Genomic DNA, 18,582 nt, shown 5'->3' with positions numbered 1-18,582 from the left:
TAATTATCAAAATGATCGCAGATACCATATAATTATCAAAATGATTGCAATAGCTTGCATGTCTTCCAAACACATTCAGGAAAAAATGACTTCATTTCACTTCATGGAAAGATTTTAGTTAAATAGATCTTAACTTCAGAAATGGGGAGAGGGAACATTTTCATGACTGAATTGCGGGTTCTGCACTTAGAGCGTTAGGTTGAAAGCTTTGGCATGAAAAAGAGTGCCTTTGGTTTTTTAAGAAACAAACAAAATAACAGAGCTTAAAGAAAATATGAGGTGCTATTTTTCTTCCTACCTATCTGAGTTGTGATGGCAATCTTTTTAAACAAGTTTAGAAATTTGTTTCCAGAATGTACAGAAGAATTTTATAGCCAACTAACAAAAATATAGAACAATGACACCCCCTTTTTTTTTGTTTGGTGAGGGGTGGGGTGGGATGCATCCAAGGGGGCTCAAGGCTTACTCTTAGCTCCATGCTGAGGGGTCCCTGCTGGTGGTGATTAGGGGACCATATGCAATGCTTGGAACTGAACCAGAACTTGCCAGTTACAAGGCAAGTGCCCTAACATCTGTACTATCTCTTCAACTCCTATAATAATGACACTTTTAAACCCAAAATAATTCAAAGAAAGATGTCTAATGAAAGTAAAATTTTCTGCGTGATCACATTATAAATTGTTAAATCAATGTGAGAAAGAATAAAACCCTAAAAAACTTTCAGTAAAACTCTTTTTTTTCTCACTTAAGAAACTTTAAAGATTGGACTTTTACTTACATGGTTTGCGTCACAATAATTTAAAACTAAAATATTTTGGCAAAGCTTGTTTTCACAGGGTTTACACTTAATGATACAAAATACAAATGTCAGATAGTATACCTTGAGAAAAATTTTGCTCTGTGTACTGCAAATTCTACAAAATGCTATGGGACCATAATCATGTATCTTCCAAGAGCTACTCTCTGGTCTCATCAGAACAGAGTGAGTTGGGTGGCCCTATCGCTGCAGTATCCTTATCATGCAGCATTTTAGTTGAGTGCTTCCTCATCAGGCCCAGCGTGCTTTTAGACAGGTACAATAGCAGTCAGATCCCTCCCATCTAACCATGATTTTTCACTGTACAGCATTCGATAAATTACATGAGTTATTCAACATTTCACTATAAAACCTGCTTTGTGTTAGATGATTTTCCCCAACTATAGGCTAATGAAAGCACGTTTATGGAAGGCTAAGCTCTAATGTTTGGTATTAAGATATATTAAACACATTTTTGACCTGATGGTATTTTCAACTCAGAACTGTGTCACACCCTGATAAGCTCAAGGTAAGTTTAAAATATTCTAAATCAGTGGAGTCCATGCCCAATTCAATCAGCTTAATCAATGGCTAAATAAATAGCTGTACTCCTACACTAAAAAAATATTCTATATCAAAATGAGCAAGATATAATAAGATATCAGGATACAACTTCATGATAAATAAAGGGAGATTGGCTTAAAACATTAGCAAGGTTATCTTGTTGCTGGGGCATTAGCAGGAGCCTACAGTTTACATGCAAGAGTCCTCGGTTTGATCGCTGGCACTGTAGCATAAGGAACAACTCCTAAGCACCAAAACAAGCAAACAAAAATTATTTTAGACATCCATCAACATAGCCGCATAAGGTTTCTATGAAAAGCTTTAAAACAATATGTTAGGAAGATCAGAAGATAGAAAGTGCTTCTATTTCCTCAGAAAGTTAAGGGCTTAGCCCCATTCCTCCTATTTCTCCCACAGTACCTCATATCTCCAAACTTCTTGCTGATGGCCGTCCCCACATTGCTGAAAGCTGCAGTGGCCTTCTGCCCTGCGTGACTCAGGGTTTCATGTGTTTTCTTGTAGCTACAAGTAAAACAAAACAATAGTAAGGCATTATACATTATACATATCTTGATAGTCCATAAAATATTCATTGTCCATCCTTCTCTCTTTCCTTTGGAATTTCTCATTCCTAACCTTATTTAGGGGCTGGAGCAATAGCACAACGGTTGGGCGTTCGCCTTCCACGCAGCCAACCCAAGTTCGATTCCTCTACCCCTCTCGGAGAGCCTGGCAAGATACCGAGTATCAAGCCCGCTTGGCAGAGCCTGGCAAGCTACCCGTGCATATTGGATATGCCAAAAACAGTAACAATAAGTCTCTCAATGAGAGACGTTACTGGTGCCCGCTTGAACAAATCGATGAGCAATGGGATGAGCTTGAAGCTTATTTGGACAAGTTGATTTGCATAACAATTGTTCCTATTCATTGTTTGGGGATCTGAGTTGACTGCTACTGACTGATTCAGAGTTAAAACCAGACCAGTTAGAAATAAATTTGAATTGAGGAAATACAAGGACAGAGCTGAATGTACAGCTCTTTAGTCTCAAGTAGTAGATCCCAACTGAGAGTATAGCGTTATTATTAAGTGTATTAACTCTATGAAGAGACAGCTGTCAATAAAAATTCTTGCTGCCAAAAGTAACAGAGAAATTAGAAAATGTAGATTTCAAATAAAAATTTAAACTGTTACGGCTAATGTGGATAAAACTAATTAGAAATATGGAAACTACAGCTAGATATTTAACTTAATTTTCAAATGCTTACAGCTGGGGAAAAAAGAGGCCATGTGATCTTACGATAATACGGTGACTTTTTTTCCTAACAGTTTTAGGGATATATGCTGCAATGATAGACTCATAAGCTTATGTCAGCTCTGCACTCACTCTTCCAGGGCAATGAAATCATTCATTTTTAGGTCCCAAGCATCTGGCCAGGGGATGCTGGAGAAACTAAAAAAATACAGTTAGGTGAATGGATCATCAAAAAAGATGCTCCCCTGGGTCTTGGAGCTTGGATCAAGGCAATAAGAACAAAGAGAAGTGGTGGATTACAGAGAGGAATAGACTCAATGGAGTGTAAGTGACAAGCAGAGGACAAGAAGACTGGCCCGAGGTTTCAAGCACAGTGACAGAAAAGATAGTGATACATTCAAAGGCCTGGGAAGTTTATCAGTAATTTAATTATGTGGGAAGTAAAAGGTACCTAGCCAGAAAAAAAAGAAGAAATCAACAAAACTTTTTTATAGATTTTTGAAAACTAATTATTTAATGCACATATTTTCTTATAATACAAGGATTCCCAACTGAGTTCTATGAAAGCTACCTAAACACCTAGCCTGGAACCCCTCCCCGCCGGGCAGGTCCCAGTCATTCGCCCACCGCGCCTGATCCCGCCCTCCCGTGTCCGACAGGTATATTGGCTCTTCCCCTTGGAGACCCTGTGCCACCTGGAAAAGCGCCCCCTGCGTCCCGTGCCCGCCCGCGGCAGCGGGACAGCTCGGAGCACCCCCTCCCCGCCGGGCAGGTCCCAGTCATTCGCCCACCGCGCCTGATCCCGCCCTCCCGTGTCCGACAGGTATATTGGCTCTTCCCCTTGGAGACCCTGTGCCACCTGGAAAAGCGCCCCCTGCGTCCCGTGCCCGCCCGCGGCAGCGGGACAGCTCGGAGCACCCCCTCCCCGCCGGGCAGGTCCCAGTCATTCGCCCACCGCGCCTGATCCCGCCCTCCCGTGTCCGAAAAGGTTAGGGGCGTGTCCTGTCATTTGGGGGCGTGGCCTTAAAGTGGGCGTGGCCTGTTTCCGGAGCGGCGGCCGCTAATGCGGCCGCAGATATTTTTCTTACCATTCCACGCATTGTCCTTTGGCTACAATTTATTGAACTCATTTCTCCGAAGAACTCCCTCATCATCTTAGTTACTATATTTTGATACTCAACTAACCTAGCCTATCCTAACTTCACAAAAACTGTCAATGAACACATCAACTTGCACGGAAAAGTACTTTGTCAAAAGAGCATAACCAAAAATCTTTAGTCGAGGTTCCTCCCAAGTTAACGAGAGCTCCAGATAGTAAAGCCCATAACAACATGAAGAAACTGAGAAAATCCCCACCACTAGGAGAGAGCCAAGAAAATATCTCACTAACCTCAGCAGCGACCTCCCAGAAATACACCCTCCTCTCAGATAGAGAATTCAGAGAGGAAATTGTGAGGATGATTCATGAACTCAACACAACTATGGAACGAACATCCAATAAATTAAGGGAGGATATGGATGCCGCGTTGGAACGCTCCACCAAGATAATCCAGGAAGAAATGAGAGCAGAAATTTCAAAGCTACGAACAGAAGTCACACAACTAAAAGAATCAGTAGATGAAATGAAAATCTCCGTAGGAGCCCTCAATAGTAGAATGACTACAGCCGAAGACAGAATCAGTGAACTTGAAGATGAGCTGCACAAAGCATATAGACAACAGCAAATAATGGCAAAAGACCTCAAAATGGCTCTAGAGCGAGTTAGAGTCCTAGGGGACGACCTCAGGAGAAACAACATAAGAATCATGGGAGTGCCGGAACCACACGGAACCAATCCCAATGAAAAAAACACCATTAAAGACATCATTGCTAAAAAATTCCCAGAGCTAGAGAATGTGGACATCCAGATACAAGGAGTCCGAAGGGTGCCAGCTAAAAGGGACCCAAATAGAAAATCCCCAAGGCATATCATAGTCAGAATGATGGATGCCGTGGATAGAGACACAATACTGCAAGCAGCAAGATCAAAGAAGGAGATCATATACAAAGGCGCACCCCTTAGATTCACAGCAGACCTATCAGAAGAAACACCTAGCCTGGAACACTCACATGTATATGAATGTGAAATGTATGAAACCTTGGAGACAATGTTATGCCACTTGAAATCAGTTGTATAGGAACTCCTTCTGTCCTTTTGCCACCCCCTCCACCCATATTCCACAAGTCATTTAGCCCTAAATATTCTATCAGTCTAAGGAAATACTTTGAAACATGCCTTTGGTCTTCCTTGGGACTTAAATGACTTTATTGCAATTACATTCTATTACTCTTTTTGTTAGCAGAGAGGCATGAGTCTAGAATATTCTCAGCACCACATATTATTGACTTCCTCAATACCTGCTTTCCAAGAAGAGTTAAAAAAAATTATTACATCTAGATGATAATAAAACCAAACATTCATTACTAAACAAACATGTCGTAACAAATACAAAAAGACCAAGAGTCAAGAACAATCAGGTGACTAGGAAGTGATTTGTGCCTCAGAGGGAGCTGGGAGTCAGACTAGAGAAGGGGAAGGTAGAACCCTGATGTCTCTGGGTACAGCGACAAAGAAGAAGGGAGCCGACAGGGGAGATAAGCAGTTCTTAGGAAGTTAGCATCACTTTCTCTCCTGCAACAGTACAATAATGTCTCTTATGCAAGTCATAACTTTTACACTTACATTTTACTACATTATTTTAGGTTCTAGTTAGGGGAAAACTTGGATCATGTGAAGATGCAGGATTTCAGTTGGTTTACATATGAAATAAAATATTAACATCCTTGAAAAGAAAGCACTACGCACTGAAAATAGACTACAGACCAAACACAATGCCACTCAGTGACTCTATAGCAAACCACAACACCCAAAAGGAGAGAGAGAACAAAAGGGAATGCCCTGCCACAGAGGTGGGGTGGGGTAGGGGGATGGGGTGGGAGGGTGGGAGGGATACTGGGAAAATTAGTGGAGGAGAATGGGCACTGGTGGGCACAAAATGCAAACATGAAAGTTCATAAGTTTGTAACTATATCTCACAGTGATTCACAAATAAAAATTAAAAAAATAAATAAATAATTAAAAAGCACTAAATTAAAAGGCACTAAACTAGCACGACAGTTTAAGTCCAGAAACAAGGGAGAAAATTCATCAGAATATGAAGATTTCAGTGATGTGTGGTCTTGAAATGGCATGTGCTGAGAATTTCTCAGGAGAAACACTTACAAAGCCACATCCTGAGCATTTGGATTAACTGAACTTGAAATAGTCTTTAAAAGCAGGATTTAAATGTAATGATTTTTATCCTTAAAAGCAGAACATTTTTTTTAAATAAAAATGTAGACTTCCTATTCCAATTACAGTTTTAGTGTGCTGATGAATGTTTTATAAAATGGCAATTTAGCAATGGAACTAGATCAATGAGAAATGTAGTTTTCAAAAGACAACCCATACCAGCTGGAAGTATGGAAAGCACAATTCTATACAGAAGAAAATTCTCTGTGATTCTAAGGATTAGGCTTAATCCAGGATTCTTACTTTCTACCACATTACAATTCTAAAGAAATATTTTTTTGAAAGTCCTTTTTTTTTTTTTTTTGCTTTTTGGGTCACACCCGGTGATACACAGGGGTTACTCCTGGCTCTGCACTCAGGAATTACACCTGGTGGTGCTCAGGGGACCATATGGGATGCTGGGACTCGAACCTGGGTCGGCCGCATGCAAGGCAAACGCCCTACCCGCTGTGCTATCACTCCAGCCCCTAAAAGTCATTTTTTATGTAAAATTTTCTCATGCATTTTGTCAAGCAAATAGAATAACTAATTTACTGTATCACTGTCATCCGGAGGTCCTCAGCTTCAGGGGCTCTGTTTGGGCCGGGGAGGGAAACTCAACCTGCCCCCACTCCAAGGGGCCCCGGTGAAGACAGCCAGGCATGGAGGCAAGAGACTGCCAGAATAACTAATTAAATATCACAAATAAGAGACAGTATTATCTTTGGACCAATTTTTTTTAAATGTATCTGATAGTTTAGTGTAAGGGATTCTAGTACCTCATCCGTTAAGCAGATATGAAAATTTTCTGCCATCAATCCATTTGCCTTCCCTCACCTAGATGACCACAAGTGCTTCCTGTCTAGCTCTCTGTGTGTCCCCTACCTCCAGAAACTACCTTCTCAACACGGTTTGGTCAGTGGTTCCATTAAAACACTAAGTCCTACATGTTCCCACTCTCACAATCCTACAATGGCTTCTCATTTTTAAGCACTGTCTTTATTTTAAGAACTGTCCTCCCATTGTTCATCAATTTGCTCGAGCGGGCACCAGTAACGTCTCCTTTGTGAAACTTGTTACTGTTTTTCTCATATCGAATACACCATGGGGACCTTGGCAGGCTCTGCCGTGGGGGCGGGATACTCTCAGTAGCTTGCCTGGCTCTTAGAGGGACAGAGGATTCGAACCCGGGTCGGCCATGTGCAAGGCAAACGCCCTACCCGCTGTGCTATCACTCCAGTCAAAATGGCTTCTCATTTTACTTGTAGTAAAAGCCAGAGTCTTACAACATGCCTGCAGAAGCTCCTCCACAAGCCCCTCCTTAGCACTCCGCCCTTCTCCTCCTGCTTACTCAGTCTGCTCCAGCCACCCTGAACTCCTCAGGGTTCCTCAAACTTGCCAGGCCTCTCCTGCCTTAGGACCTCTCTCAGGCTATTCTGCTATGGCACGCCACCAAATATGGTGGCAAAAGCGCCTGACTGAAGTGTAAACACCTCACTTTGAAGAATTAAGACCTAAATCTGTAGCACTCAGGAGGACTGGGAATGCCTTCCTTTGTGATCTGTCAGTCAGAATGAGAAGCCTCTTGAGACTTGGCCAAGCTGGTGTCAGCAGAATCCATCTTGACAGGGGCAGAGATGGCGATGGCAGAAGTCAAGGAGGCAGGAGGAAGTCTATTGGGCAGCCATCCAGTCTGACGCAGTGGGACCCAGGGATAGCTCAGTGGTAAAGTACCAGATGAGCAGGCATGAGGTCATGAGTTTGATCCCCAGCTCCACCCCACATACCGAATATGATTCTGGTGACTCTGCCATTAGGGATTCCCAGAACCAAAACAAAGTGTGTGACCCCAACAAGCATCTCAACCGAGTGTGTAAACACCACAACTAAAGCTAGCATGTCTATATAAAATTATGAGACGACTCCCAAAGGGAATATGCAAAGGTTAAGGCATTTTTAGCTTACAAAGTATAAAGGTTAAAGTGCTTGTGGCTGTGACTCTGGTTCAAATTCTCACCCTTTTGACCAAGCTATGGAATTCAGTACAGAGCTTATATTACCAATATTCAAACCTGTTTTTCAACCCCACCTTTTCAAATTATGGCTCAGTAGTTTTTAAATAATGAAAAACAACTCAAACACTGACCTTCTGATTGACCTGACCACCTCAAAATTTAAATGGCAATGACATTTAGCATTAAAAAAAATTTATTAGTGAATCACTGTGAGGTACAGTTACAGACTTACAAACTTTCGTGCTTGCGTTTCAGTCATACAATGGTCGAGTACCCATCCCTCCACCAGTGCCCATTTCCTACCACCAATGTTATTAATATATAGATAAACCATTTGGATCAAGAAAAGAAGAATCAAAGCCAGAGCAATAGTTTAGCGAGTAGGGCATTTACCTTGCACATGGCCAGAATTTGATCCCTGGCACATCTGTCCTCTAAACCAACCAGGAGCGATCCCTAAGTGCAGTTGGGAGTAAGCCCTCAGCGCCACCAAGTGTGCACCCTTCCCCCACAAAAAAAACAAAGATAGAAAAAAAATCATTTTTCTAACTTGCATAATAAGCCAAAACAAGATCAAGAATTATATGCAATATGGGCTAGGCTTTGGATTTCTTTTTAAATTAGGTTGTATGTTTGTTTGTTTGGGAAGTTGGAGGGCAGTGGTAAAACTTACACTTTGAACTCAAAGTGCCATAGCAGACTCCTCGTAAAAAGAGAAAATCCCGTTGCTCATCAATTTGTTTGAGCGAGCACCAGTAACGTCTCTCATTGAGAGACTTATTGTTACTGTTTTTGGCATATCCAACAGGCACGGGTAGCTTGCCAGGCTTTGCCGAGTGGGCTCGGTAGTCTTGGTAGCTTGCCAGGCTCTCCGAGAGGGGCGGAGGAATCGAACTTGGGTTGGCCACGTTGAAAGGCGAAAGCCCAACTGCTGTGCTATCTATCGCTCCAGCCCCAAAAGAGAAAATACACATTATTAAATCATAAATCATAATGGTCTAGAAGTTTTAGAAGTACAACTTCAAAAGGTTGTTGTGCTTACAACAAATAATTACAAACGAAGTTTATACGCACTGTGTGTTTTTAAAACTTCTAAATATTATTCGAGTTTTCCTTCTCTTTATTTAGGAAAATCTGTTAAGCTTTTACAAAACACATAATGGTTTAAATTTTTTCTAGATTCTTCTCTCCTTTTTAGGACTACCATCTGCTGTACAGTGAAATGCAAAGGGATTGTGTGTGTGTGTGTGTGTGTGTGTGTGTGTGTGTGTGTTTGTGCTGGGGTGGGGGGTGCGGATATTATAGGCTATCATGCACATTCTAATATTAAGCATTTCGGGGCTGATCAGAGAGAGCCCAGCGGTTAATTCACTTGCCTTGCATGTAGCCGATCGAAATTCAGTTGATCCCCAGCACCACATAAGTCACCAGAGCATAACCCAGAATGATCCCTGAGCACAGAGCAAGGAGTAGACCCTGAGCCTGGCAGGTATGGCAAAAAGAACTCCTCCTTCCCCTCCCCCGCACAAAAGAAAGAAAATAAAGCACTTTATCAGATTGAATAGTTAGAACCAGCACTCCAATTTTTTCTACCTACTGAAGCTGAAGAAATTCAGTTTATCTTTGTTCTCCATCCCCCTTTTCACCTCAAAGCCATCAACCTTCACAGTGTTTGGTTGAAGATAGCATAAAAAGCAACAAATTATTTTTAAAATGTAAGTGTGGTAAATTTTGTGTGTGTTCCTAATTCTCACAAATAAAAGCATAGAGAATACTACAACAAAGATAATAAAAACAGATGATCTCTGACCTGCCTGTCTGGTTATTTTTCTGTAAAACAGACAATGTCAGTTGGCTTTATAATTATTCCTATTAATTTGATCTTGTTCCAATTTGAATCCTACCTCCTCCCCCCACCAAAAAAAAAAGAAAGAAAGAAAGTAAAATATGCCAAGATCTTTTATTATCATATCATGGATGATCTTTTCATTATAAATCAAACTAAATAGGTCGTGATTGCTTAATCAGTATGCAAAATGCTACCTCTGGGAATCACCTGTGTTCTTCTAACAGCTAAAATTCCTTTCAGTGTCTTGAATTCTTATTCTATCCAACCGAAACCCATTTCCTCATACCAACATTTTCATCATATGAAGTACAGAGCATGCACTAGAATACATAAGGACACTAATACTAGGAAATTCATGACTTTGGGGAACTAGATTATGTTATCACCATTTCCCAACATGTGATTAATGTATTTTCCCTTTGTTCAGCAACAAATAATCAAGGGTGGGAAGAAAATATTCTTCATAAATTATGTTGTTGATACATGTATGCCTCTCTTTCAAGAAGGGAACTGATTCTTCCTTATAAAGGACAGTTCACATCATTTCCAAAGTCCATGATAATTCCTGTCTATTAGGCAATCTCTGGTGAAATCTCATCCAGTTCCTTGACTCAGTGACAATAAGTCGATGACTCCTTAATGTCCTCTGTAGGGACTTTTTTCCCCAACTTACCATCTTGGTGCATTAACTCATTTGTCAATTAGATATTTCAGAATTCCATAACCAACACAGAATTCTTAGGTTTCCCTACCAGAACTATGTCTCAAAACAGAAAATATGCCTGCAGGGTGTTATTTCATACATTAACATTGGACCTCACTAATCTATAGGAAGGAATATGATCTCATTTCATGTGTGCAGGGGGTCTGACTTCCAACCCAAGCAATTGGGTACCTGTGACATGTATTGACAATGTAATGATGCTAAATGATCAATACGTTGATGTAACCGAAACAAAGGGACTTTGTTGTTTATAAGGTTACATGGATTTCAACAAACACACACACCAGGGAAGAATGGGAGAAAGCCTAATTGTGCCAAGACCCCAAAGTTAACTGATAATATTATTTGAAGGCATATAAAATAGGAGTTGAACTCAATGAGTATTAGGCACTTTGGAATTTATACTCATGGGTCTCTAAGAGTACGTTTTTGGCTGCTAATGATAGAAGCTCTGGCAGGGAAGCACTCCTAAGTCTCTTCCTAAAAAGCTGAACTTAACAGATAAGTTCAAGAATCCAAGACTCCAAACCTCATCTTGGTGGTCTCTTTTAGGGATGACTGAATAGCAGAGTTACAGTCCTATAATGTGGATTACCCTCAACAAATCAAATTACAATTATATGTGACTGGCAAGAATGGTAAGTGAAACCTCATCACCACCATGGAAGCTAGCACACTGAGATCCAAAATGCCCACTACAAGACCCTAGCTCTATGTCCCCATTGTCACAGGCAGGGCAGTACTTATCCAATGCCCCAAGAGAAAGATCTTAGTCACAATAAGTTCATTAATGTCCTTTATTCCTCAGCCTCCAAAACACTGAAACTACATTGATCAGCACTAAATCTATCCCATCTTTGTCTACTCCTTTCCCGCATCATCCTCACCTCTGACTGATTGCAATTGTCTCATAAATAATTTTCTAGGTCCTATTCCTGCCCTCTTCAATTTCTATTACACAAAGTGACCAGAATGATTCTGTAAAGAGGTAAGATGTTTGATTCATACTTTTCCAATAGCATCCAAAACCTTTGGAATAAAACTCCTGCTCTTGACCCAGAGACTGGAATGGAATTCCTTGTCGAATTCCACACATAACACTTCCTTTTGGCTCCTGAAACCTGCAGAGCTAGTTAGTTCTTGCCTTGAGCACTTCACAACAACTTTTGCTTGGGCCTGAAAACTTGCCCCAACATCCTCACAATTCTGGATCTTTCCTGTCATTCAAGTCTCAGTCAGAGTAGCCTCCAAGGGCAGGCTGCCTCTGACAGGAACACAGTGGAAACAGTTACTTCCTGCTCGCCAACTCCCTCTGTGCCATTCTCACCATAGCACTACGTGATAGTTCATGGTTTGTTATGTTATTTGTTTTGTTGTTGGTTTTTTTTTTGCTCTATTTCCTTTCAACACTCAAAGAGAATAGGAAGTTTAACTACTGCATGAAATTTTATATCCTGAGGGTTCAGATTAGCCTCTGGGTAATAAAACCTAAAATAGATACCCATGAATATTTAGCAAATAAGATAAATACCCCAATCCCTTTAATGGCTTTCTTCTGTCTGTGGATAAAGAATGACACTATTATAACAGATACCACGTGGTCCTGTGCAACATGACCCCTGCCCCTTCTCCTGCTAGCTCAACACCCAAAAGTAACTGAACAATTTTCCCTGGGGAGAAGCCAGGAACAGGCAATGCCTCCCCCAAGAGAGACCCCTGACTTCAGTACCTGATTAACATTCCACACCTGATATATTCAGTCCCATCCTTCAGGAGACTTGCTTAAAAACCTTGAGAACCTTTCCCTGAGACCCTAGGTACGCTTCCATCTCCTGAGGGCAGTCACGTAATATACTACATTTCCCTTCCCATTACTTTTTTTATTTATCCATGAAGTGATTTGTGTAACAGCATAAATAGAAACAAAAATATATTACTCTCTTTCTGAATAGGCTAGGAACTCCATAACTCTAGGGAGTAAATGTCTTCTATTTATCTAACAATAACAAAAATGCTAAGAATGCTGCCCGACTGCAAAACCAATTTGTTTTTCAAACACAGGAAAAAACACAAATTATTGCTTTGGTCAAGGTTATTTTGGTCAACAACAGAGGGCGTATCTGATGGTGAAGCTGCATCATTTAACCTAGGTATGCTGGACACCTAGGGTTGTGCAAACATACTTTATAATGTTCACACAATGACGGAATTTCTCAGAACACATCCTGATAATAAGCGATACGCTAACTATCTGAAATGTCAAGGTTAAACATATTCCTTGAACATGCCCCCGGATGACTTTGAATCTTCTACTCGCTGCCAACCCACCCCTATCAGACTTGGGGGAAACCTGCATACTGCCAGGTAGTCTTGCTCTCTCCTGCCCTTAAAATTGCTGCTCGTCCATTCGATTCTCTCATTTCTGAAGTGTGATTAAAGAGGCCATGGAGACAAATTCTGTTTGGTTACTATAAAAGAAGATCAGTGTGACATGAACCCCTCAGACCTAGACTGAAAACAAAGGCAGGGGCTGGAGCAATAGTAAGTGGGTATTTGCCTTGCACACGGCTGACCAGAGTTCGATTTCCCAGCATCCCATAAGGTCCCCAGAGCACCGCCAGGAGTAATTCCTGAGTGCAGAGCCAGGAGTAATCCCCAAGCATCTCTGCAAAAAAAAAAAAAAAGCAACCAACCAGACTGAGGCTGTTGGAGACTGCTCAGCCTTACATTCCCTGGGTCCTTCCTTTGATAAAGGCCAGCTATGTGCAAAAGCAGAAGCCAAACCTACTGCTATAGAAGTTCATTTAATTCAGTGCTCAAATTCAATAATGCTTTTCAAAAGATTGTTCACATAGCACTGCATAGGTATAGGTTTAGACATTTTAAATTGATAAATAATAACATGTGGTTGTTTATGTTTGTCTATAATTTCCATCATCGGGTTAGGAAAAGTTGGTGATCCTCTGAAGATAAGCTGATGGGCCTCCCTGGATCCATCTTATGGATGGATCATCAGGCTGTGTCCTGATGCTGTATGAATGAAAACATATACAAAGTCACAGATAATTACAGAGCCCTAGATTCAGAGCTAGAGAGATAGCTCAACAGGCCAAGAATATGGGCTGCACGTAGGACGGCGGGATTCAATCCCCAGGACTACGTGGTCCCCTGAGTGCCAGGGGGAGAGACCCCTGAGCACCATGAGGTATGGCCCGTAAAGCAAACAAAAGAATTTCCAGGCTGCTCGTGGGGTGAGAACATTCCCCTCCCACCTATAAACTAAAGGAACCTCAAGTGGGAAGACCCAGGATCATTTCAGATCTAACACCCTACACTAAAAGATATCTTCACATAGGTGCAAGTTTGTGTGTATGCGCAGGCGTATATAGTATTTATATATTTCCATTATTTCAGATGGCTTTAAAACTATAAATTTTCAAAACTAGTAAGCATGGGAAATAATTCCCAAATTAAAAGGGTACAGGTTGAAGTGACAGAATCTGATAGGGCATTTGCCTTGCACACAGCAAACCTATATTTCATCCCCATCACCACATATGGTTTCTTCTGAGCCCCACCAGGAGTGATTCCTGAGCACAGAGCAAGGAGCAAGTCCTGAACACCTACAGGTGTGGCCCCAAACAAAAACAAAAGGTCTGACTGAAAACAGCTTTTTGGTGGATAAAGCTTAAGTTCCTGAAGCTATTTTATAGTCAGCTTCAAATGCAATCTATTTAAAGATATTCATATTTATTTATTCATTTTGCTCCTTGAAAAAAGTTTTCCTAGTTCCCAGTACCCAAAGCTGTGGAAATAAAAACAGAATGGCCAAATGGTAGCTCAAGCAATTTTTCAAGTTCATGGATATACTTACGCAGTGGTAGTTTGCATGTCATGCCAACTTTTGCTGAAGTTCTGCTTTAATTCATTCATCAGGTTCATGCCGAGTTTTTGTTTTATTTCAACCAGATGTCTTTCTTTTGCTGATAAAACTTGTCGAAGTGTTGTGATTTCGTCTTCCAACTTCATGCAAGTAGAAAAAGGAGGGAAATATGTTAGAACAAGAGAAAAGTACATATATAAAAAGTTATACTCTCTCTGGCTTCTGCTTCCTCAGGCCCATACTTGGCTAGAGCAAATATGTCATTTATAGATGAAGAGTTAATAAAAAGTCAAACAGGAACTTTCTATGAGATAAGCATTATTCTGACACCAAAAGCAGCCAGAGTGCTCACTATAAAAAAATTATAAACCTATATTTAGTATAGGTCGGCAGACCCTGGCAAGCTCCCGTGGCATATTTAATATGCCAAAAACAGTAACAATGATGGGTCTCATTCCCCTAGCCTTGAAAGAGCCTCCGATGTGGCACTGTTGGGAAAGACAAGCAAAGAGAGGCTGCTAAAATCTCAGGGCTAGCACGAATGGAGACGTTAACTGTGCCCACTCGAGCAAATCGATGAACAACAAGATGACAGTGATACAGTCGTTTAGTATAGGCAAAGATCAATCTATAGATTGCAAAGGTGAAGATATAGATGCAAAGATCCTAAATACATATCAGAAAACTAAATACAATAATCGTCAAAAAAATCATATAATGAAGTGGAATTCATCCCTGATGCAAGGATGGTTTAATATACGCAAGTCAATCAACATATCAATACATCATATCAATACAAGGAAAAATAAAAATCATATGATCAAATGGAAAGAAAGCATATGACTAGCTCCAATGCCCATTCATGATAAAAACTCAATAAAATGGAAATAGAAGAACATTTTCCTCAATATAGTTAAAGTCATTTGCCTCAAACACACAGTGAATATCATACTCAATGGTGAAAAAACTAAACATCTCCCCTCTTACTTCAAGCACATGACAAGGTTAGCCCATACTCACCACTAATATTCAACACAGACAGTGATTAGGCAAGAAAGTGATATTAAGAGTATCTCGATTCGAAAAGAAGTCAAACTATCACTATTTACTGATAACAGGACACTATATTTAGGAATTTCTGAAGACGCTATAAAAAATAACTCCTGTAAACAATAAATTTGTGCAGTAGTATTGCAGGCTGAAAAAAATCGATAGAAACCTATAGCACTCTTATCTGCAAATACTGAAATACAAGAAAGAAAAAAATAAACAAGCCCATTCACAGTTGTGCCTCAAAAAAAAAATCAAGTAGTTGGGACTCAGCTTAACAAAAGAGGGGAAAGGGATATATATATATATATATATATATATATATCATAACTCACTTCTGAAAATTAGAATGAAGAATGGAAGTGCTTCCCCTGCTCAAGGATTAGAAGGATTAATATTGTCAAAATGATATTCCTATTCAAAACATATATAGATTCATTCATTTACTATAAAAATGCCCATCAGATTTTTAAAAGATATTGACCAAATGCTGGCAAAATTTATATGGGGTATACAACAACTTAAACACACACAAACACACAGAGCCAACACAGTCCTAGGAAAAATAAGCTGGGAGATATTTCTTTTCTAATATTTTATTATTAAGCTATAGTAATCAAGACAGTGTGGTACTGGAATAAGGACAGACTCTCAGACTGAAATAACTGAACTGAGAGCCTCAGAGACCTTCAGGTATACGTGGTCATCTAATCTTTAACAAAGGAGCTAAAATTATGAAGTAGACTAAGGAAAGCATCTTCATCAAAAGGTGTTGAGAAATCTTGTCAGATATATATTTTTTGGAAAAAAAAAGAACTCAAGGGCCTATCTCACACCATGAATAAAAGTCAACTAAAAATGGATTAAAGACTTCAATATCAGACCTGATTCCATAAATTATGTTGATGAGAATATATGCAGAACTCTTCATAATTGGATCTAGAGGCATCTTTAATGATTTTGTGTCACTGGCCAAGCTACAAGAGGACAGAAAGATAGTACAGGGAATAAAGTGACTAACAGAATCAGACTGGTGGGTGGGAAGAAACCAGGGGTGGAAACAAGTCAGGAGAAGAGAAGTGGACAGTGATCAAGGGATCGGTGTTGAAACATTGCATTCCTAAAACCCAACCATGAATAACAGTAATTTCATGGTGACTAAATTTTAAAAAATAAATAACTAACACAGTTAAGACTTGAACTTTTAAATGACACAGTAATTCAATTTCTTGGCATCTACCCCAAAGGCACAAGGGTCTTTTTCAAAGAGACATTTGAGTTCTTTTATTCATTGTAGCACTATTCATAGTAGCCAAAATCTGGAAACAACCCAAGTCCAAGAAGAGATGACTGGATTAAAAAAAAAAAACAACAACCCATAAACAACTATGGCACATCCTCCAGCACTGCGCCCGGCTTGCTCCCTGCCCCAGGTCAGTGAACCGAACCCGGCCCACCAATCCCCCAGCACCTTCGCCCCAGTCATCCTCTCAGACCCTGAGCCACCCAGCCTCCTCAACACCATCCTGTTCCCCCCACACCATCCTCCAGCATGGCTACGGGCTTACTTCCTCTCCCAGGTTCATGCCCCCAAACCCATGCCCCACCTACATCACAGTAGTGGGCATAGCCTCTGAAGAAATGGGCGTGGCCTCTTGTGGGGCCGCAGTTATTTTCCCCTTTCTCAGCACTCTAGACTCATATCTCCATCTCCATCACCCAATTCTGTGGAGAATATCCTAGTCATCTCAAACTACATTAGGCCAATACTCCAGTAGCCTATTCCAATTGCACCATAATATTGGTGGACACAAGAACTGTACAAGTCCAATATAAAAGAACACATTCTCTGAAGCTTCACTAGAGAACTCACATAAGCCACAGAGGAGCACCTGAGACAAAGGTGGAACTCTAGAAGGGGAAAAAGGTGACCACCATCGACCGAGCTCATCCAGAATCCTTTCTCACAGCTACAGGGAAATACTGATAATAAACTGGAAAGTCCTTCCTCCATACTACCACAAAAACATGAAGAAACAGCGAAAATCCCCACCACAAGGAGAGGATGATGAAGAGTCCAGACGCCTCAACAAGCATTACCCACAAATACGATCTCTAATTAATAATTCAGAGATGAAATGTTGAATATGTTCAACGAACTTAAAGAACGGTGGAATAGGCATCCAGTAAGTTGAAGGAGGACATGAAAGAAACAGTGGAATGGACAGCCAAGAAAATACAGAAAGAAATAAGAGCAGAAATAAAAAAGCTACAAAAAGAAGTGCCACGAATAAAGGATTCAGAAGATGAAGTTAAAAAACTCAGTGGGTCCTTTGTGCCGCCACGCGAGATCGACCCCGGAGGCAACTGAACCACTTTGGACACGAGCGGCGCCCCCAAAATGCCTCCAAACTGTGTGCTCGGAGCTACTGGCCCAGGCGCCGCCAGCGAGTGATGCAATTACCAAAAGAATTTTCCCTGGACTTCATATAGAAATCCAAAACCGCAATAGCAGCCGTGCGACCTAATATCTCCTGATTGTCAGCAACGTGTAAATGTTCCTTTTTGGCAGGGCTTACTGTGGGGGAAAACTCCAAACAATAGTACTGAGTTTTTTATTAAAGGGTAAAAGATTGTAGCGATAGAATTTTAGGCAGAATTTTCCCTGGACTTTATATAGAAACCCAAAACTGCACGGCCGCGGCAGCCTAATGTCATCTAATCATCAGCAATATGAAATGGTTCCTTTGTAACGGGTTGGACTTTGGGGGGACCATAATAGGGTTAAAGTTTGTAGTGACGTGTAATTTCTGGCTGTACTTTCCCTGGACTTTATACAGAAATTCAAAGCCGCGAGGCCGCTGACATGGCTGCGCGACCTAATGTCATTTAATCATCACCAATATGAAATGGTTCCTTTTTAACTGGTCGGAGTTTGGTGGGAAATCCTAACAAGAATAGTAAGTCTTTTGTTGAAATATTGAAGGCCACCAAAGTGGTAGCCATCTCTATAGACTGACGCCGGCTCCATATCCCCACGCCGGCTGAGAAGAAATATCCTTCTTTCTCGGGAAGAAACGCGGCGTGGCGTTAACCATAGTATGATGTCCATTAAGCTGACACGGACCTGGAGGCGTG

General features: G+C 40.8%; 1 protein-coding gene across 3 annotated transcripts in view; it reads right to left on the bottom strand.

Annotated features, from left to right (window-relative positions):
* TPD52L1 (TPD52 like 1) overlaps positions 1-18,582 on the bottom strand; it is a 123,430-nt gene that overhangs the window by 13,486 nt on the left and 91,362 nt on the right. For all 3 annotated transcript variants that reach the window (XM_055137028.1, XM_055137029.1, XM_055137030.1), the window contains exons 3-4: positions 14,386-14,534; positions 1,781-1,882 (exon numbers count right to left, since the gene is read on the bottom strand). In XM_055137028.1, the coding sequence (XP_054993003.1) occupies positions 1,781-1,882; positions 14,386-14,534 (251 nt within the window). The remainder of the gene's footprint in view (positions 1-1,780; positions 1,883-14,385; positions 14,535-18,582) is intronic.

The sequence above is a fragment of the Sorex araneus genome, chromosome 4 (assembly GCF_027595985.1).
Source record: "Sorex araneus isolate mSorAra2 chromosome 4, mSorAra2.pri, whole genome shotgun sequence".
NCBI lineage: Eukaryota > Metazoa > Chordata > Mammalia > Eulipotyphla > Soricidae > Sorex > Sorex araneus.
Note: the sequence above shows the minus strand (reverse complement) of the source record. Positions and strands in the feature narration are given on the sequence as shown.